The sequence below is a fragment of the Topomyia yanbarensis genome, chromosome 3, assembly GCF_030247195.1.
Source record: "Topomyia yanbarensis strain Yona2022 chromosome 3, ASM3024719v1, whole genome shotgun sequence".
NCBI lineage: Eukaryota > Metazoa > Arthropoda > Insecta > Diptera > Culicidae > Topomyia > Topomyia yanbarensis.
This window is the reverse complement of record NC_080672.1, coordinates 66,163,542-66,186,282: the sequence shown is the minus strand read 5'-3', so window position 1 is coordinate 66,186,282 and position 22,741 is coordinate 66,163,542. Positions and strand designations below refer to the sequence as shown.

At 35.5% G+C, this 22,741-nt stretch overlaps 1 protein-coding gene and 1 non-coding gene across 11 annotated transcripts in view; one reads left to right on the top strand and one right to left on the bottom strand.

The window, feature by feature from the left end:
* LOC131691328 (FHIP family protein AAEL005291-like) overlaps positions 1–21,360 on the bottom strand; it is a 44,076-nt gene extending 22,716 nt beyond the window's left edge. For 3 of the 10 annotated variants that reach the window (XM_058977629.1, XM_058977619.1, XM_058977628.1), the window contains exons 1-2: positions 21,092–21,360; positions 7,709–8,585 (exon numbers count right to left, since the gene is read on the bottom strand). In XM_058977629.1, coding sequence (XP_058833612.1) covers positions 7,709–7,909 — 201 coding nt within the window. In that variant the 5' untranslated portion in view covers positions 7,910–8,585; positions 21,092–21,360. The other 7 variants (XM_058977624.1, XM_058977625.1, XM_058977622.1 and 4 more) reach the window with 7 other exon arrangements.
* Positions 11,054–11,126, top strand: Trnas-aga (transfer RNA serine (anticodon AGA)). The gene has a single exon. It is a non-coding gene; the product is annotated as a tRNA-Ser (tRNA).
* Positions 21,361–22,741: the final 1,381 nt, after the last annotated feature.

Genomic DNA, 22,741 nt, shown 5'->3' with positions numbered 1-22,741 from the left:
AGAGCCCAATTTTACATAATAGGATGTGTTCGGTGAATTTAGTTCTTTCTGATATTATTTTCTTCAAAACATGCAATACATCACATGACACATGACGTATTGAGACAATGCCAAGTCTGGCCAGAACAGAAAGAGAACATTATGACTGCACTAAAATAGTTTCTATAAACAATCTTCCTGGTAGATATTCTGGGGTTCCTTCCTATTGGTACGAAATGTTCACTGGTTCATCCCCTGTTGCAGATGACCTGCCCATTTAAATATTTTTTTGGGAAACTTAGACTTCTTTATTGTTCAGAATTACTTTGTTACCTTATTTTGTTACATAGCAGTATAAAAAAACATGCCATGAAACTGGTCGAAGTCTTCTACGTCCTAAGTTTTGTCAATCATTAACATGTAGAAAAATTTGGTCAAGTATCCACGAAAAAAAACCAGTGTTTAGCTCTCACATTCTGCCTATCCGTCATTGCCTTGAATGACTTCTATCCTTAATGATACTTCAAATTATGCGCAAACAATAATTTCATAGCAACAGTGAGAACAGAAAGGTCTGGCCTTTTTTTGAATGTTTGTCTCACTATCGAATCCATTTGGTTGTTTCTAAAGATCGTTTTTTGCGTTTCTTTTATTCGTAGCTGTCATTGGCCAAGCTTTTTGTGAAGCATTCTAATTAGATATTAACGAGTTATATATTTTTAGATAGAACAAATATACGTATATTTTAGAGAACCATTATATTTTTACAGATTTTGTCGCGAAGAACCCTTACCTGGAGAGGCAATTATTCTAATTTCCGATGATTGGAAAATAGCATACACAACGAGAAACAGGATTTTAAATCATTTTACCGAAGTTCGAAGCTTCATGTACCGAGCCGTAAATTTTAAACAGAAAGAAATGTGATTTGAGTTTGTTTCTACTAGTCAACCTTGTCAGATGGCTGAAGACTGCATTTCAACATCGGGAGAGAAGGTAATAGTTAATTTGTGCAACTCCGTGCTAGTAACGTGGGCCAACTGGAAAAAAATCTTTCGTCTCGGAGAATACTTTCTTTGGAAAACAAATTAGCCCTTATCAGCGCTATAAAACCATCAATCAAGAATTTAATTTCAAAATCTTTTTCTTTACCAACTATTATTTTTATTTGCGGTAGGTGGTAATTATAATATACACACGGAAAAAACCGATTATGGACTATCTGACAAAAGCTCATATAATTGATCCCGCTGATTTCATGCACCGAGCCGTAAATTTTGAACCGTTTTCGTTCGAAGCTCCACGTTTTTGACGATGGAAGTAGACCGATTCCGTTCGATGGCCAAACACTTTGGTTTCGAACGTAAACTGAACCGAGTACAAAACCGGGGCTCGAAGGCCTCCACAACCTAAATCTCGTTTTTGGCCGAAACAACGAAAAAACCGCCCTTTTCATGGCGATTATTTTTTTCGTATAAATATAAAAAAGTCGTCTTATGGTCCATGCAGTGAAATAGTTTCTCATTCACCGTATTTACTATTTCTCCCATTCGGAGAATATTTTCTTTGGCAAACAAAATAGCCATTATCATCGCTATCAAACTAATCAAAGAAATTAAATTTGAAAAACTTTTCCTTCGCCAACTATTATTTTTCCAATGGGTAGAAAGATCCATACATATAAAAAACACCGGTTTCAAAACTTCCGGTCGAAGCTCGTTTGTGATTGGTTCATACTAATTTCATGCACCGAGCCGCAAATTTTGAACAGAAAGAATTGTTATTTCAGTCGGTTTCAGCAAGTCTACCATTTGATAATGCTGCTAGCGTTGACAAATACTGCAACTTTTGACAGTGCAGGCCCGTAGAAAACAGTTGGTCGAGTTTCCAACCGCCAAGCCTTAGGAGAGCACCGAAAACAGGATCACTTTATAAATTCAGTAAGGATGCCATAAAATAAGTCAGAATATGCCATTTCAATGTACACTAGGGTGGCACCTATTTTTGTAAAGTTGGAATTTTGTGTATCGCCGGTCGAAAAATGAATCAAGGTATTAAAAAAAATTTCGGCAAATTTTGAATGAAATTGAACTTTTTTAACATATGCTCTAAATGAATTGAAGTTTTATATGGAAAAGACATGCATTTTTTCATTTGTTTTAAATGACAATTCAAAACTCGAAATAATTGAAGCTTGGTAGACTATGAAAGATTAAAAAAAATACATGAAGGAACAAGAAAGTTTTAGAAAAACCGGAAGTCTGAGCATTTTTGGAAAAGAATATTTGAAAAAAAAATAGAAATGCGAAAACATTCTGTTTGAAACCTTTCATAGCATGCTCGAACTGTATCCAATCTCAAACTTTTTCGATCACTTTAAAAAAAAGTTATGAATAAAAAAGTATGAAAAATACATGTATTTCCAATATAAAACTTCAATTGATTTTGGACACATGTTAAAATGGTCCAATTTCACTCAAATTTTTCCCAAATATTGTTTTTTTATATCATTTATTCGTTTTTAGACCGGCGATGAACAAAAACCAACATCGCAAAAATAATTGCCAAATCTAGTATTGGCCGCAACACGGTAAACAGAAAGATGCAAAATGTGCAAAAATTAAAAATCATTAAATAATTTGCATCATATAATCAGAAAGGGGTATGGGGCTACATATAGGAACTATAGAAGAATATTTCAATAGCTTGGGTTAATTTAAAAGACAGAAAAAAATTAAAGGGTTGTGTACAGGACACGACCACGGTGACATTAAAAATGTAGCTTTTTTCAAGAGCGTGCAAATGTATTTTATCTATCACACATATCGACTCAAGTTCTTGCTCACTCGCCTGTTTTTTATGTTACAATTTGCTATATACCCTCCCCATTAAAACATAATTTATTGAAGGTCTTTTAACGGTAATCTATTAATTAATCAAGTATCTCACTAGGTGATTGGCATTATTTGGCTAATCCATCTAGTAAAAATAGGCTGGTCTGTCCAGAAAATATATTTAAAAGAAAAGTTCCATATTTAGAACCGTGACGAGGAAGCCCACGTCCAGCAACGGAAATATACAGATTCTTCATGAAATATGAAATTTCATTTTCCATTCAAATTTTCAATAATGTATTAATGAACTTAAGTAAACAATCTTAAGGTTAAGTATTTCTTGATCGATTAGTGGTGAAAAAAATGAAATTATTTGATAAATTACATTGTTATGCAACGTTCGCACTACCAGTTAAAACGGGTTTTATGCTATCTTGGTGACATTTTCTCTTGTTGCTAATTATTAAAACGTGTTATAACTCTGTAGTGTAAACATTGTATTATTAAACCAATTCTGCAGCGTTTTATGTTATATAGGTGTTTTATGTGGTAATAGGACTGACATAATTATATCTTCAGTACAGCGGTTTGTTGCATAATTTCAAACAGATATATTTTAAAATTTAAATTAGTATACCTAACCGTTCAATTTGTTGTATACTTTAAAACGCAATTAGAACTGTGTTTTAACTACATAGGGCAGGACAGATACTCTGACTGGATAAACTGGGAAAACAATTTTAAGTCCAGTAACGATTTAGACATGGCTTGAATTTGAATCGAAAAAGAACACCCGCCTAAACTGCTGCTGGGACGGTAAGTTCTGTTTTAAAATTTTCCGTTGTGTACAGTACGAAACAAAAGTGTTTGAAATTAGAAAACAAAAAGTTCTGCTGGGAATGTGATTGTTTCCGATGCAATTACACTCAGGTTTTTTTTACGCAGGAGATACAGGCCGTGCAAATGAAAACCGCCTAAATTTAAAAAAAAACGCGTAAATGAAAACCGCGTAAATTTCAAAATCCGCGTAAAAAATACCGCGTAATAAAACCTGAGTGTACTCCCCTATATAAAATACTACGCTGCTGAACAGTGCAATAACTACAGAAGCACGTTGTCAGATGCCTTACTGATAAAAAACATATAACCAAAATATGAAACATATGAAAACCAATAGGCTCTTTACCCTAGGCAGCTACAATGCGCCGTAAACATGGATTAACAAGTTACAACGCACACGCATGCATAAAAATAAATATATTTTATTCAAACGCAACACTCTTAAGCAGCACACACCGTATTGAATTAAATCCAAACCACCCCACCCACCCACTTTGCAAATCATTCTGTGACACCGTGCTGGTACCCGAAAAATCCGCACACGGCAACCGCTGCCGAAAATGCATAGCGTCTACTGCTTATTGTAGTGCCCACACGCTGCAGCCATGATCTTACCCGTTCGACATAAGAACAAAAACTGATTCAAACGGGTACGCGTCACCTCTATTTATAAACTAACCGTATATGGTTTAGTCACTTAGGTGCGAGTGTGTGCAAATGCCAACGTTACCGAAAATCGATAGCGCTTATTGCATCGCCCGGAGACGATGTTGTTCGTATGAGACAAGAGCAACAACTGATTTAAACGGACATGCGTCGCTTCTATTTATGACTTTTCGTCTTTCATTGAGTCACTAAGCTGCCCTCTTTTGACGGCTGTGTCTGAGAAATCTGCCTCACGAATGGTAATTTTCCCGTTTTTCGTGAACTTTTTAATTTTACCAATTTCCAAAAGTCTACTTTTATTGGGGAGATATTAAATTATTACCAATATTTAAGTTAGGTGTTTCTGAATCGGTTGGTGTATGAATGATTAAAATCCATCTAGTAATATCGGAGTTATAAGCGTGCAAACCTTACATAGTTTCGTTACATGGGAGATAGTTTAGATTTTAGAATGACACCTAGCCCCAGATAGTGGAGTAAGACATTTTTAATGTCAAAATGTGTCCAGATGTTGTCAATATCCCCATTTTGTCAGCCTAAAATGAACAAAGGGGCTGATAAAAACGGGTGTTGATACCGCTGGGCAGTCACTGTCGGCAGTCGGTAATACCGCAGTCGGCAAGACAGTCGAACCCATGTCAAGTGAGACCACTCGCAAAGGTGAAATAGTTTGAGGAAACGCTGTCATGTGAGGTAAGAAAAGAAAAAAAAAGTTGAATCAAAACAAACTAAGAAAATGTGCGTGAGGAAAATAGTCGGAAAGTAATCTTTTTTATTGCGGAAAAATTAAGTTTAGGCAAAGGAAAACTCGAAGATTTAGTTGTAGAGCAGTCTACTCTCCGTACTACCACAGATAACAGACGTTTAGGCTCGATTTGAACCGTGTGTAAATACCCGCTACTGAAATTCCGAATAAATCAGACGTCTGAAACACGTTTGACAAACGTTTGCAGCAGATGGCGCAGTGATCACTACAATGCAGTTAGAGTGCAGCTGTCACACACATGTAGCAAACAGTTGCGCAGATGGCAATAGTGAAACACGGATTTTCAACGTACACTCAGGTTTTTTTTTACGCGGGGGATACGAGCCGCGTAAATGAAAACCGCGTAAATGAAAACCGCGTAAATTTCAAAATCCGCGTAAATGAAAACCGCGTAAATTTCAAAATCCGCGTAAATGAAAACCGCGTAAATTTCAAAATCCGCGTAAATGAAAACCGCGTAAATTTCAAAATCCGCGTAAATGAAGACCACTTAAATTTAAGAATCCGCGATAAAGGGAACCTCATTGATGGATACCGCGTAAATTCCAAAATCCGCGTAAATGAAAACCGCGTAAATTTCAAAAACCGCGTAAATGAAAACCGCGTAAATTTCAAAATCCGCGTAAATGAAAACCGCGTAAATTTCAAAATCCGCGTAAATGAAAACCGCGTAAATTTCAAAATCCGCGTAAAAAAAAACCGCGTAAAAAAATACCGCGCAAAAAAAAAACCGCGTAAAAAAAAACTTGAGTGTATATCAATTTGAAAGTTTACACAGGTTTTTGAAGAAATTTTGTTCTAGCCTAAACGTCTGTTATCTGTGGTACTACTGTCGCCGTACGTGAATTTGGACGGCTAGCAAATTGTAAGTTGTGATCTGAAAAAAAATAACGAACAAAAGCAATAAATTATAAAATTATCAGGATGGTGCAGCACGAAGAGGCTTAGAGGAGATAAAATCCGTTGAATATTTTATCTCGCCACCCGAATATCTGTCGTCGTTCGCTGAGTCAGACGACAAGCAAACGGTAAGCAAACTAAAATTTATTTAAAGAATTGATTAATATCAGTGAAAAATTAATAGGAAGGAGAAGGTGAAATCAGGAAAGATTCGACGTTGGAAGAAGGAGGATACTATTTAAGTAAGTTTGTTGTAAAAATAATTGAAACTATAATAAATAACTTAATTTGCAGTTTTTAAGCTGCCGCTGATAGTGCTGCTACAAAAATATAGCTTCCGGTTCATCCGAACAACGGGTCTTGGCTGTATTGAGAACTCTGTAAACAAAAGAGACGTGTGAATTACTGCCCTTTTATGCAAAAGTGACGTAAACGCCACTTTGGTAAAATTTCACTTTTTCGTGTTTTTAATTGAAAATAAAAAATGATCTGCTGAAACGCGAAAAACGAAGTGACGAAAGTATGCTTTTACCCGCACCATGCAAGATAAAAATTAGGTTTGTTCCAGTACCGGGAGAAACTGGAAGTACTCCGGAGAAAATCGTTCCTGTGCTGTCTTCTTCTCTTGTTTCTTCTTCTGGTAGCAAACTGGAGTAAAAATGAGCAAATATTGCTTCTGTTTACTCCGGAGCGACTTTCGTGTACTGGAACAAACCTATTGATTTCCTGAAAAATATAATCGGTGGCGTTTACGTCACTTTTGCATACAAGGGCAGATTAGTCGTACATTTTCTTTATGAACGACTAAACAAAATCCAAAAAAATGGTTCTAGCCATTGTGGTTATTTAAAAACGCACACCCTTCAAAAATGTAAAAATATGATTTAGATCAAAATATTTTTAAAGCTTATAAACTTGGTAAAACTTCAGGTAAAACAATCATTATATTTGAAAAGATAATACTTTGAAAAAGAATGTTAAATCCATATCAATAGAAATATTTTAAAGAGCTTTTTGGTTTTCCGCTTGGACATTCAACAATTCAACTTATTAGAGTGACTAACGTGCTAAATCTTCGAGGATTGTTCCACTGCGGTGGTTCGAAACTGTTTGGGACAAAGGTTTTATGTCAAACATGGAGGAAATTGCTTTTAAATTTGCATCAACCAGATGAATTAAAAATATTTAACGAATCGTACTATTCATTTTGTATTTTCTTATTATTTGAGTACGCGTTACAGGGTCCGAATGTCGCTTTATTCATAAATAAAAATTCCAACGATGCAACCAATACTAGTCACATTTAAAAATGATTGCATTGCATTTCATGTGAATACGCGTCATAAGGCAACAATATCACTTGATAGACTTCTATCAGTCTTAATCTCCACAGCGAGAGAAAGCAACACAAAGGAAAAGCCAAGAAATGAGAAGTGTTACGGTTTAGACGCAATCAGGTACGATAATCCACCACCAGCCATATGATCCGTAGCAGGTGTGATCCACAGGTGATAAGATATTAACGCACCGACGATTGTTCACTTTTGCCAAGTTGGAGAGTCCCATTCGAGCGCGTTAAAACTGACTGGATTTCCCTCGATTTGTACCCCGTTCGAACGATTAAAGAGCGCAGTTAGCTGCTTCCGAAAGGGGGTTGTTCTTCTATATCGTCCCAAGGTCAACCAGTGAGAAGAATCGAACAGAAATCAAAACTTCAACTTACCTCCGATCGTTGGATGATCTCATACGCTTGCTGCCAGTGTATGCAGAAGCTATCGTAGCACGCCTTTGGGTCACACTCGGACGCGTCGAATGCTCGCATAGTTCCGTTAGTGGAACTTCCGCTCCGGCCTGAACCGCTGCCGGCGTTCCCCACAGATTTGGTGAAGCTTTGCCGCAATGGGCTGGACCGAAGCCAGCTCATTTTACTTTCGTGCTGTGTTCGAACCGATCGCTGAAGTTTTCAACTGGCACTAGTTTTTCTCCGGCGAACACGACACCTTCGGACAGAGATCGGATATCCACATATGTCTCAAGGAGCTCATTCATGCGTTACACACTATGTATCTTCACGTACGGGATGCTAGAGTAAACTCACTAGAAACAGCACTTCTTTTCGATTCACTTTAATTTACACATTTCCCATACCGATAACTGTTTAAATTCTTCGACGGTTGGCTTCACTGGTTGGTGTTACAGTGCACTGCCTGGGACTTGGAACGGTTGTTTTGTGTTTCAACAGTAGCTGCTGTCGTGTTTCGTAACAATGGAACATTACTTTCCACCAATTTTTTTTTTCCTTCGCTTCGGTACTGCTTCTCTCCGGCTCCGTGATAGTACGATTTTAATTAAATAATATACCTACACACTTTTCTTTGCCGCGCCGAGTAGATAATCAATTGCAACTAGAACGAAATTTGCATTATTCATTCTTCGCTGTTTGCTTTGTGATAACAGGCAACATAACGAGCAGCTAATTTCACTTGAGTCATTCGCTTATCGGTGCACGCTAATTTTAAGGTGCTGGGATGGGTTTCACTTGCGTGTTTTCGTACATACGCCCTCTCATTATGGTAACGACTTCATGGATGGGTGAGGATCTAATCAAATCAATTGAACACTATTAACTGAAGCATTTCGCTTAGCAAAAAGTCAGCGGATTGGGCCAAATAGTAAACAGAATGTATTCTGACTTCCGAAACAAACTTTTGAAAATGGTGTTCATGTAATTCAAAAATTTCAGAGCTCGTCGGAGAAATTTTAACAAATAAAATCATTCATATAATAAAGAAAAATGTCTCAATAGTCCAAAGGAATCGGTTTTAGCTTGCGTATATTAGTTTTCCATATACAGGTCGGACTCGGTTATCTGGGGATTCGATTATCCGAGGAAAATGATTCGATTACACGGTGATATAGTGGTTTTGCACTTTTCAAGTGACGTTGTATAGATCGCAGATTTCACCAAATTGTTGCAATGTTTGAAAAATGTTGTATATCCTCACTATCTTGATTTATGAAAAAAATTGAGACTTTCAGCAATAAAAAATTTCTACGCGGTCATTTTCAACCGTTTCAAAATATTTTGAGCGTTTTGGAAGGAAAAAGATATGACCTTTCCAACGGTATGCTACGTTATGTTCTTTTGTCAGAAATACTTTGCGGTTTTGGAACTGCAACATTAACACTACCATAACTTTTCGATTTTGCTATGCAATTTATGAAAATTGCTCAACATTCTTCGAAAGAAACGTCTTTGTTTTGATAAGAATTTAGAGAGAACATTCAATTTTGCATCCAACAACCTATTTATCATCAAAATCGATTCAAAAATTCCAAAAAAAGTTTCTAATTTGGGAAAAAAAATATTTTTGCAAATTAGAAACTTACTCGCGTGAACTCTTAAGCGGTTAGTAAAGTATTGTCTGGCACTATAGGATTCGATGATTATATCTTCCGTTATTTTTTCCAATTTCCAGCTTAAAGTTCAATCGCATATTTTTTTGGAAATGTTATATGAGACCGTCCCCTTAAATGTTCATACGAGCAAGTTTCTAATTTGGAAAAATATTAATAATTCTGCCATTTTTCAACCGATTTTGATCATAAATAGGTTGTCGGATCCGGAATTAAACGTTCTTCCTAAATTTCTATTGAGACAAAGACGCTTCTTGACGAAAATTTGAGAAATTTTTTGTTTTTAATGAAAAAATCGTAAAATAATGGTTACTTTCATATTGTTGTCCCAAAACTGCACATAGTACCAGAAAGTACTATGTAGAAAGAACAGAACATAGCACACCGCTGGAAAAATCATTCCTTCTTCTTTCCAAAACACAAATTAAAAATGACCGAGTGTAAATTTTTTTCGTGCTGAAAATCATGAAAATTCTTTTTTTTTGCTATACATCAAGATTTTGAGTGTATATCAAACTGATCAAACGCGATTTTGTGTTGTATTTGACAAGATCTACAACAACTTTAAAAGCACATTCATTTTTTTATTTTGTGGCACCGCGTTATCCGGGTGTTTCGAAAAAAAGAGATATCAACTTTCAACAAGCAATGTCTGATTATAGTGCTGATTCAATTATTTGAGCCAATAGAACTTCTTTTGAGGAAATAAGGTTAACCTCCTCTCAAATTTTGGTCTACCTCAAAAATAGCTTATATATGAGTTATTCCGAGCAAAGTGACCAAATTAAACCAAAACTTGGAATCGACCTTCAAGGATTGGAGCCAGTTTTGAAGAAATTGGTCATCCAGAGCAAATATATAATAACCTAAATTATTGTTTTTTTATGAATGTGTCCACTGGAAAACAGACAGAGAAAGAATGACCGGAACGGTGAGAATGAAATAAACGATGAAAACTCACCTTTATTGGAAACACTGAGAAAAGATATGCCCTCAAGCAGGAATCGAACCTGCGATCTCGCAGTCTCTAGTTGGGTGCGTTAACCACTCCGCCATCGAGGAACTGTGATGATGCCATCACATGTTCCCAACAGTTTTGGTGATCACCGCTGCAGCCTCCAATACCTCCTAATTGACCCATCGAGCCCCAATGCATTACAATGTCTCCTACAAGCAGATCGTCACCTCTCCCTCTCACCGTTTCTTCACTCTCACCGTTCCGGTCATTCTTTCTCTGCCTGTTTTCATTGGACACGTCCATAAAAAAATCCTTAAGAAAGGAAAAAACAAAGACACACGTCCAAACAAGAAATATATAAAATTCCATCAACGGATGGATTTGTCGTTAGCTTCTGCCGATAGGCTTTGAGGGCAGACATCAACATGCCCCTCCATAGCTCTTTCGCTGCCAACTGTCTGGTGGCGACGGAGCTCGAAAATAGAAAATGGGGCAAACAGTGATAATAAATCTCTCAAGCCTTGAGCTGGACTGGACTGCAGTGGACCTAAAAATAGATAACGAGAGAGATTTGGCCCGATCGGTGAGAGGTGACGATCTGCTTGTAGGAGACATTGGGTCAATTAGGAGGTATTGGAGGCTACAGCGGTGATCACAAAAACTGTTGGGAACATGTGATGGCATCATCACAGCTCCTCGATAGCGGAGTGGTTAACGCACCCAACTAGAAACTGGGAGATCGCAGGTTCGATTCCTGCTTGAGGACATATCTTTTCTCAGTGTTTCCAATAGAGGTGAGTTTTCACCGTTTCTTCATTCTCACCGTTCCGGTCATTCTTTCTCTGTCTGTTTTCCAGTGGACACGTTCATAAAAAAAATCCTTAAGGAAGGAAAAAAACAAAGACACGTCCAAACAAGGAATATATAAATTATTGTGTCGTTTACATCACCTCTCGGTCCATGAAAACTCTTAATTTTACCAAAATGTAAAAAAAAATAGTTTTTCTTCGGATTATATCTCTGGTACTACTTGCACTAGAACAAATCAGCGAGATGATATTTGAAGCATTTGTTCAAGTAATCTAGACAAGATAGTAGTTTGCAACGGTAATGTTGCCAAATGTGCAACTTTTTATTTTTAAAATAAAAGTACATTTTCCTTGTAATACACATATCGGTTACTTCAGACCTTTTTGATACATAAAATGTCATCATACCTACTTTTTCGATCGGTTTCGGCACTCTTTTAGGATAATGATCACATACTTCTCCGGATTCTGTTCAAATACATCTCAGGATTCTGTTTGGATAGGGGAACATGGGAAGACTTGACCAAGCGCAGAATTCTATTACTGGTTATGACGTATTCTATCAGGTTCTTAAAATTTTATCAAAAATATTTGTATGCTTGTTTCGATCCCTTAAGGTAATTTTAAAAGTTGGGAATGAAAAATCCTTTCCTTATAGAAAATATTTCGTAATTAATAAATTTGAGTTAAATAATGTAATTTTTTATCAGACTTTGTATGGACATATCTACTCGACTAATAATTCCTTTCAAAGTACTTATATCACATCTCATTCCTTATGAAATAGTGAAACGATTTTACAATAATCGGAACATTAGAATAGTTATTACTAAAATTTGCACGACATTGAATGTAAGAACCAATGTTGGGGAGACTTGACCAAGATTTTATGGGGAGACTTCACCAAGTGGCAATAAGCTGAAGAAAGATACAAAATTTCTGATATTTGCTATGCTATGGTACCTACTGTTAATGTTAATCACGTTACACAAAAATCTCACCTAAAACATCAGTTTATATCCTTTAGTATTAGTAATCAAAGTTAGCAATAATATGGCTAATTTCGTAACGTGTGAACATGCAATGTAAGCGGTACAGATATTCCATAAAAGGAAACACATTTAAAATATCGAAATGTATGAAACGCAACCCTTCTAAATTTTTTACTGCTACCTAAGGATCTCGACAATATGGAAAAAAGGATTACAGTATGTTTTACAGTATGTTATGTCTTTATTTTTTGTCCTGATTTTTCAATATTCTCTTGGTCAAGTCTCCCCAGGCCTTGGTCAAGTCTCTGCAAATTTAGCAGGAATTTTGAGATTTTACTAAAACTAAACAACTTAGCCTTATTAAGTCTTTGAAGAAGTTTTCGTAGTTTATGAGCCCCCTCTTTTTGTTAAAACAACAGTTAGGGTGGTTCTAATTTTACCAAGATCAAAAAATTAACTTTTTAATCATTCTAGCTAGAGCCAAACGACCTTCAGCGAAGAACGACAAATTTTGGGAAAGTTTGCATGTAAGCTCAATCGGTTATACTTTTTATTTTAAAATAAATTTAAAGTCGGAGCTTAGGGTGTTTCTTCGAAATACAGTTTTATTCCAATAACTTTTGCTGTATTCATTAAAAACTGTAGTAGTCTTCAGACAACTTTAAGATTGTGTTAAGGCGAGTAATTTGTTTCATGGCACTATATATCTAGCTATTTGCGTTGAAAAGTAATGAGCACTTTTTCGCCAAAAATGGGGTTGTTTTGAATAACAATATCACTCATTTGGGGCAAAAAAAAGATAATTCTTTTTGAACTATAAATAAGGTCATGATTAGAGTTATAATTGAGGAAAAAAGGGCGAATGCGATATTTTTTAAAATTTCATAAAATATATTTAAAAAAATTTATTTTTGAAATATTTAGTGCTTATATCTTCTGAACAATAAAAGCTAGAGTTTTGATGTATTAGAAGAAAATGTTCGTCTTCGAAAACTCTGAAAAACATCTGAAGGATTGGTTGTAAAAAAATGAAAACTGAAAAAGTTATATTAAAAATTTGGTTTTTCATGAATTGACTCTTTGTAATATGTTTAGATTACTTTCACGGTGAACAATATAAAAAAATTAGTTTCGTTTTCATGATAAAATATTGCACTTTACAATACTTTTCTATTATTTTAAATAGTGGGTAGGGTAGTTCTAATTTTTTTAAAATCAGAAAAATAACTTTTCAATGATTCGAGATAGAATTTCGCTGTCTTCCGCAAAATTGAAGATAATGAAACTTTGAAAAACTTTGTTGAAGACACTGAAACTCTATGTCGCATACTTTTCATTTTACAAGAAATTTACCAAAAAAATTCAGGATGTTTCTAAAAAATGGTTTTTTTTGTATTGCCTTTTTCAGTTTTGATTTTTCATTAAGATCACTTTAGAAATACTTTCAGATATTTTGAAGGAGAACAAATGTCTTAATATATTGAACCTCTAGCTTCGCTCGTTAGAAAGTTATACATACTTTTTACTAAAAATAAACAATTTTTGAGTAAATATTGCAAGATTTAAAAAAATACTGTATTTGCCATTTTTTGGTGATCTATACTACAAAGCATGCTATTTCATATGAAAGCAACAGTATTCAACAGTTGAGTGCCCGAATCGAAGATAATTCTATTTGAAAAAGTTATATTTTTATATAAAAGCTCTTATAACTTTAGAACGAAAAAAGTTAATTAGTTGGTGTTTTAAAGCAAATTATTCGCCCTAAAATAATCTTTAAGTTGTTCAAAGGTACTTTAGCGTAAAATAAAAACTTCAAAAGTTATAGAAATAAAACCGTTTTTTTAAGAAACACCCTAAAGCTTACATTTGAATTTCTCGTGCAATGGAACATATAAAAGCTAGAGCTTGCATGTCTTCAGCAAATTTGTCTGAAATGTGTTGCTCTACAACTTCATCGAAGACAGTAAAGCTCTATCTCAAACCGTTAAAAAGTTCTATTGTAAATATTGCTAAATTTAGAACCTCCCTAGCATCGGTTTAAACAAAAAGAAGGGCCTTGCAATGTACAACAACTTTGCCAAACATGTTGTAAGGCTGAGTCATTTAACTTTAACAAAAAGTTAAAATTCCTGCTAAATATTTGCATTCTGGACCACTGTGCAGTGGGGAGACTTGACCAAAAAAAACAAGCACAGAAATTTTTTTATAACTTTTGGAAAAATAATTTAAAAATTCTGCAAAAAATCATGGACGCGCACAATACCTTTGCACATGATATCTCAATAAGTTTTGAAGGATTGAAAACTCTTTTAGAGAGTTAAGCAGATTTAGCTGAAAACCTGGTCAAGTCTCCCCATGTTCCCCTACTTCTCAGGATTCTGATCAAAGTTGTCTTAGCATTCCAATGGAATCTATTTCAAAATTTTGAATCCTTATCTGTATTTTTACGTTTTCCCCCTGAATTTTGATGCAGGATTGTAGAGAAAAGCTATTTAGAGGTCTCAAGATAGAATTCTGCAAAAATTATGATTTATTCAAGTTGCTGATAGAATCATGTTCCTATTTTCAATTAAATCCGGTGTAAAAGTCTGAGGAATATTCTGCTCTGAGTTCCATTGGACTTTGACACAATATTGCTATTCTTCCATTATCCCCTTCAACAATTCTCGACAAACATATGACTACGGTTTAAAAGCCAACTATCAAAATTATCTTTGAAAGGAAATTCCGGACAAACCGTTACTGGCTAAACACAGTTCATAGCAGTTAATGAAAGAGAAAACTTTTCTCTTTGGGATCATCCATAAATGACTGGGGGGGGGGGGGTACTTAGAGGTTTGTGGCGAAATGCTACGATGGGGGAGGGGGGTGTTAAAAATCGCTCAAAAATGCTACGTCATTTATGGACGGTCCCTTTTGTTTACTACCAACATCTGTGATGGGCGAGTAACGGCTTGTTCGGAAATTCCTTTCAAAGAGAATTTTGACAGTTGGCTTTTAAGTCGTAATCATATGTTTGTCGAGAATTGATTCCTGCTCAGAATTCCAATGACATCTCTAACCCCTTGATGCCCATGTTGTTGATTAACAGCCACGTTTCTAAACGACTATAACTCTTGGCTTATACAACATATGATTACAACGACAAGTAAGCCTAATAACTGGGACTGATATCTTTCATTTGAGCACTAACAGTTATAAATATTATCTGTAGAACAAAAGTTATTGCAATTAATCTGATTGGGTGCCGCTGAAGCAGTCCTGCCAGGGATAGTTACTGTTAATGAGGAATTCCACGAAGATCTTTAAAATCGTGACCGATTATCATAGATTCCTATGAAAATTTACACATTTCACCGGAATGGAAGACTAAACATTTTCCACAATCAGTTCGATTATTTTGACTCAAGAGCAATTTTTTAAAAGGGCGTAGAGATTTCTGCATTAATTTTTCATAAAATCAAAAATTTGTGTTAAAAATTTAAATAGCAAAAAACCCCATTTTTTCTATTTTTTTATATTTTGTCAGCAAAAGCCTAAAGAGAAAGGGAACATTTTGAATGTGTTTGTGTGATGGAGCTCTTATCGGGTGAAAAAGTTTATATGCATTTAACAAAAATCTTTCAAAATGCCATAGTTTTCGAGATATTTGGAATGTTGTCAACATAAACAATTAATTCGTGATTATGCTCTTTTTAAACGTTATTCGTGTTACCCCATCATAAAATGTCAAAAATCTAATGTTTATCGTTTTTAAGACGTAAAAGAAACTTTTTCAGTGTAAATGGATCATGGAGAAGCTTTCAATAGAAAAGTTTTCTTAAAAACAACTTTTGACATATTTTTAAATATCATACTATTTGCAGTAAAAAATACAATTTTATTTTTGAATATGATTCTTAACGCCATTTCAAATAAAAATGCTAACAAAAAATTTCTGAAATGTAGTAGTTCTCGAGATATTTTAAATTTTATTTTAACAACACAAATATTTTGTTTTATTACGACTTTTTCATAGGTTACAGAATGTTACAAAAGCTGTTTTTCTTCAATAATATTAATTAAATATAAAACACATTTATAAAAAAAATCTCTCAAAAATGAAAGGATCGTTAAGACCTGGCTATACAAAAGATCACAATTTTAAAATTTCACTCCTTCCAAATATTTTTACGAACATGAATTCTTCAAAAAGGGGCTAACCTGTTTGGCTTAAATTCATTTTGCATAACGTCGTTTGGCATAATGCCCGTTTGGCATAAGAATAAAATTATAGTAGGTCATTTGGAATAATAGCCATTTGGCATAATGGTTTTTTGGCATAAAATGTACAGGATATTGAATGCTGTTAAGGTCGTTTGGCATAATAATCTTTTGGCATAAAAGTTGTTTGACATAACGGCCGTTTAGCATAAGAGCTATGTGGCATAATGTATGAAAATACTCGCTCAAATGGCGTTTTGATTCACTGAAATAAGTACGATTCCAAGAACTGCTCATGTTTGAAAGAAGGAATCAACTTCAGTCAGACGAAGAATATTTCTGTGTCAGATTGATTACATAGAAAACTAAAGTAAGTATGGAGTTTGTGCATTGAGAATATTTGCATTTAGAACTATGTTGGTCATTTTGTATGAAAGTTAAAAAAAATTGTGAAATGTCATACAACAAAAAATCTGTAATCGTAATCTGCTAATGATAGGCTAGTTTAAAACTACAGATCTCACGTCAAAGCAATTAGATGGAACGATCGAAAAAAACCCATTGTATCAACCATTCCATTTACGAATATTTGGATTGCTACAATTTTTTAACCAAACTACTATTTATAACAATATAAAATCTAATTCGTGATATATAGTATCTTGCTTTCCGAATGATTGTTCTTTTGGCGTTTACTTTTGTTTGCTGTCTAAATTCAAAAGAAGAAAAAGTTTCGACTAATTCATATTCACAAAAAGAAAAAAGCTCAAAGCAATAAAATTAAAAGTTAAAAGCAATTTACTACATATGTATTAAAGAAGGTAAAATCTCAGACACTTGTTATTATCCAAATTAAAAATATCCAAAAAAATTTTTCGAAGAATTGACAATATTCAAAATAATGTGAACTGTTAAAAATTCATAGTTGCATTTAAAATGAACAAAAATTCAAACAAATTTTCATGTTAAATAGAAAGTGGAAAGCTAAAAACGCAGTTGGCAGCATAGCAGGTCTTCTAGGACAAGTTCAGCGTTGACTGTAGTTTTATTGTATTTCAGGAAAATTCAGGCACAAATATAGTCGTCCAACTAACGAATTTGATTCGCTAGTTGGACCGAAAATGCATCTGGTCACATCTCTAATTATGGTCAGTTTGATAGTCAAAGTGAATTTGACATGAGATTTTGGCATTCAGACCCAACAAGCGGAGGTCCAACTAAAAAGCGGTCCAGTTAAAAATTGACCAACCAGTGAATCACGACTGTAGTCCATATCTTGCAATGGTAATTCGGGAAACTGCATACCAGAAAATTACCGATATTGTATCCTATTATTTCGGTTACATATGAATCAAACACACTAAAGGACGATTCAGACGATACATCAGCTCCCGTCAACGTCAACGGAACGTTAAGATTAATTCACTGCAGTTAAATGGAAGCATTCACACACAACATCAACGGCACGGAACGTTTTGACGTACGGCACGTGTGAACGGGCACAAGAGAAAAGTATTAAACTTATCCTCACGGAACGGTTACGTTCCGTTGACGTTGACGGAAGCTGAATCGTCCTTTAGTGTGTTTAATATGTAACCGAAATAATAGGATACAAAATCGGTAATTTTCTGGTATGTAGTTTCCCGTATCGTCTGAATCGTCCTTAAGTCAGACAAAAGTTGTTCAGTAATTTCTTTCGACGACTTGCACAGTAAAGTGTTATTTTCACGGGGCTGTCAGTGAATTGTTTAAAAAATTGCGGTGAAGTTTCCATTTTTTAGCGATTTTCTGTATTTTTTCGAATATTTCGTTGAAACCCGTAATATTTTTCACTGAATGTATCAGCACTTCTGCTTTTTTCGGTTCATAAACATTCAGCCTTATTCTGGATTACGACGGATCACATTTTCGAACGAATGTGCTTCGATCGAAGCAGGCTCTCGTTTTTGATTTTGCTGTCGTTATTGAGAATGCAAATCACATTCGTTCGAAAAAGCGATCCGTCGTAATGCAGAATAAGGCTGATTATCTAGCAAAATACTGACTGATTGTTCGGCAAAACTGTACCAACATTAGCGAACGTCGTCAAAAAGTTACAAAACAGGTACAGTAAATCATCTGTCAAGTCGCCATTTTCAGAAGAAACTGCTGACTGACCAGTATTTTTTGACGTTTGGATAGAACGTATTGCGGGGAAGTCGGTAACCGGATTCATTTACTGAACTGATTACCGAACGGTTTGCTGTTCGAAAATTACCGAACGGTTTGCTGTTCAAAACCTCAGTAAAATTTTACTGCACCCAGTAATTCAAATTAAGTGTGAATAGGCCTGAGAAATTAGGTTTAATGTCTATTATGCCAAATGGCTTTATGCCAAATGGCCATTATGCGAAATGGTCATTATGACAAATGGCAATCTATCTTCAATTTTGTTTTAATCGATTATGCTAAATGACTTTTATGCCAAAGACCACTTGATTCGCGCTATGGTTATGCCAAGTAGCTTTATGCCAAACGACTTTATGCCAAATGGGCTTCCCCCCCTTCGAAAATCCTTCATATTCTAACAATTTCAATTTCCTGTTAATTTGCTTAATCAGATTGAAACATTGAAGTATATACTTTGCATTATCTAAACGTCTATGAATTTTGCCAAACATGCTGCAAACCTTGGAAGATTTTTTTTCGGAAATATATGATTTTCTTAATCTAGACATGACAATATCGGATAGGTGTAAATTTAGTGCTTAAATGTGGCTTTCGACAGTCTTAGCTTCATTTTCACCTACATCGAATGCTCCAACTCACGAATACTTGATTTTACACGGAAACATCTGTAGTTGATAGTCAGTGTTTGTCCGAAGTGCCACTTTTTGCTTATGCGGCTCACTCATTCCGATAGATCACCACAGCTAAAATAAAAAGGATAGTTCCCTGTATTCTTTAGACAATACATGGAAGCAGAATATATTTGTTTTGAATGGCACGTTTCTAATGTTATTCGAAGATTTGCGCCTTAATATTTCAAAGGTTTTTTTCCATTCAATTCCACTATGTTTTATTAAATGGAAGAAAACCTTTGAAATATTACGTGCATTCCACTAAGACCTCCGTTCGCGTATATAGTTGTGCCTTGCCATGTCATCTAATCATTTTCCCGATGGGAAGGGAAAGAGAGGTGAAACCAACCCAATACAATCACAACACAAAACAATACACAGCCCAGATTCTCCAGCGGGGAATACGAACACTAAATTGGGAGCAATAACATATCCTCGAATTTTAGCACCCTCTACATGTATGCAGAAACAAAATCCGGCTACGCAATTGCAGTATTGCAAGGCAGTTACATATCGAATGATCAAACGAATAATATTCGGCACGCTGAATAGTAGCTATGTGATAGTTGAGTTTGCAATACCCAGTCAATACCTTGACTAGAATGCGGTAAATATGCTTGGAAAAATGCAGCAAATACTTTTGACACTTTCGGACTCACATCCGGTTAAACCATTGGTTGGCATGACACGATGAAGAATTTTTGTGTTGATAGTTTTAAAAGGAAAACTACATTTGAGTGTCAGCTCACTGGGAGTAAGTATATACTCATCCCAAATAACCATTTAGGGATACAATCTTATGTAGCTAGTTGCATCTATTAAATTACTGTTCCAAAGCCCAGTAACCATAAGACGGAATGCACAAGAAAGTGCTTCTTGTCTCAGAAACAGATACAGTGCTTTAGTGTTGAAGAGTGTCCCTAGAGCAGCAGTAGGTGCTGTCGTGAACGCACACGGCGTATCCATCCTCTGAAGATTTTTAAACTTTGACTGGGCATCCGTATGCCAGTCATACTTGAGTTTGTGTCCCAAAGAACTGCCATGCATTAGCTGACGGAGACGTAAGCTCTCTTGGTTCAGAAATCTATGTCAGCAGACCAACAGTTTTGAATCAAGAATTACCCTAACATCCTTAACCTAATTAGTTATTGGAAAGGCGTTTCGAGTACTTCTCATCAGAATCCAACACTAACTTAGTGACGTTGCTAATTTATAGATTTTGTGCTCTGAACGCGCAAATGTGCTTTAAAACAATTTTCTCCGCTATGAAAAAATATAGCAAAGGTTTTAGCTAACTTCTATCAGTGGAAAATCTATAATAAATTCTATTATTCAGTTGAACAGTGCTATAACCCGGCAGTATAGGTTGAACCACTTCTTGAAGTCTTTGTTATTACTATTCTTCGGGATATGCGTAGGCAGCTAAAACTACCATAAGTAATTAAATAATTCCATTGTCTTCTAACGCGACAGACTCGGTTCACTCCATGCTTGCACTGTACGCCAATTATTATTTATTATTTTACAATTTGTGCCGTGCTCTCTTTCCACTCGGACCAAGTGAATGAATTTTCTTTTGCAATCGTGACCCGCTTGTAATAATGATTGTGACATGCAGTCTGGGCCTTCTGCAGCATATACACTTGCGCTTCAATCACGATCTACCAGCTTCTCCCCTTTCGCTAGTCACATTCCACAACGTCATTCTTTTTTTTGTCCTTTATTCAGCATGCTACTTATATGAATCAGTATTTTTCACGCTCAAAATACAACACCCACAAAACACAGTCTTCAAGTTTGATGTATTATGATCACCATTTTCACAGTTTGATTTGGCAAATTAGGACAGATTGGTCAGCTGAACGATAATTAATTAACACGCACTTTGCACTAGGACTCAGGTACCTACTAGAAGCCCGACAAAATCCATTTTTTCCAGCGGAACTTGTAAATTACACCATTTCTCGCAGCTGGATGCCACTTAAACACATAAATTTTTCGCTAGAAAATTGCAGAAAACGACAGCGGTGATGACGAATAAAAAGTGGTAGGTGGTACGCGAGCGACATTCACATCTTTTTACTGCTGGCAGACCGAATCATCACGTACGGAACGGGCAACGAATACGAGAAAAATGTTACGCGAACGCGACGACGACACAGGGATGTCCGATTAGTTCTCGATTAATCGAACTAATCGATTATTATGGAAACTAATCGATTAATTTTTAATCGATTAACGAATTTGACGATTATCGGATAATCGATTAGTTAGCGTCGATTATTTGTCGATTAATTTTTTAATACGCGTAGAATTTTAATTTAAATTTATTTAATTTATTTATTTCATCTTGACGACAAGCGCCTTCAGACTACAACTTAACCAAAAATACTAATTAGCATTGAAATTCATAGGCCAAAGAGCAACAATATATTTTGCTGCCAATTGTAACTTTGAAATTCACTTATAGGGGGTATTGAAACACCATTAACTTACGTTTTTGGAAGTCTTACATTCACGATCATATCTTTGAATAATTTGAAAAGATCAGTTGGAACGATTAGATCAATCGCGGGATTACGAATTGAACGTTGTCATTCGTGCCGAATTCGCTCATAAATACTCTTAGGTTGTCTTGAGTTCAAGCCAGAAAAGGCCTAAAACAGTACCGGCCGCAAATGGTCTGAAGAGAAGGAGAGGTTTAGGTACACTATATGCGTCTCCAACAGGCACTAGATCCATGAGAAGTTCTTTGAATTCTGATAAAGGGTCCTTTAAATTAAAATTGGTAGAAGCAATTCCGTCCTTATGCATGGGCAGACTGGGTCAAGGCCAGGGGCCCCGAGATTTTGGGGGCCCACACTTAGCATGAATATAAAATAATTCTAAAGACTATATTTTAAAAAATTGCTTCACTCAGATCAGTAGCAGCTCGAAATCACGCATTGCACTGTATCCCGTGTGATCAAAATGTTTAAAGACCATCAGAGCGGCAGGAAACGAAGCATTGCATCACTATTGAACCAATTCAAACATCAATACAACATTTCCATTAAAGTTTTAATTTATTTTTAATAACAGTGCAACGTTTGGTACACCACGTATATAAAGTTTGAAAGTCTTCGAACCTTAGCCAACCAACGAAAAACCTTGCTTGGCAAGCGAACTGCGGATGTAGCAAAATATTTCTTTCTCAATCGCATTTTGGTCTTTCAACGGACAAATCCACCTGGAAGCATCCAAACGTACGAAGACTCGACAGTTTTTGGCCGGATTTGGCATGTTTTACTCTGCCCGGTCAGTGTTAGACTGGTACAGAACCAATAATGTTGTTTTTGTAATCGTTCGTGAAATCCCAAAAAAGAAGTTAAATAAAGCTATTGTGAAAGTGTCTCCACGTATCTACCCTAGCTTTACCCTAGATTTGACTAAAGAGGTCATGGTGCGTATTTTGAGGATATTTGAAGAACCTCGGCTATTTGGTAGCGTAAATATTTTTATGAATATTCAAAGTATGCTTCACACAAGCAGAAT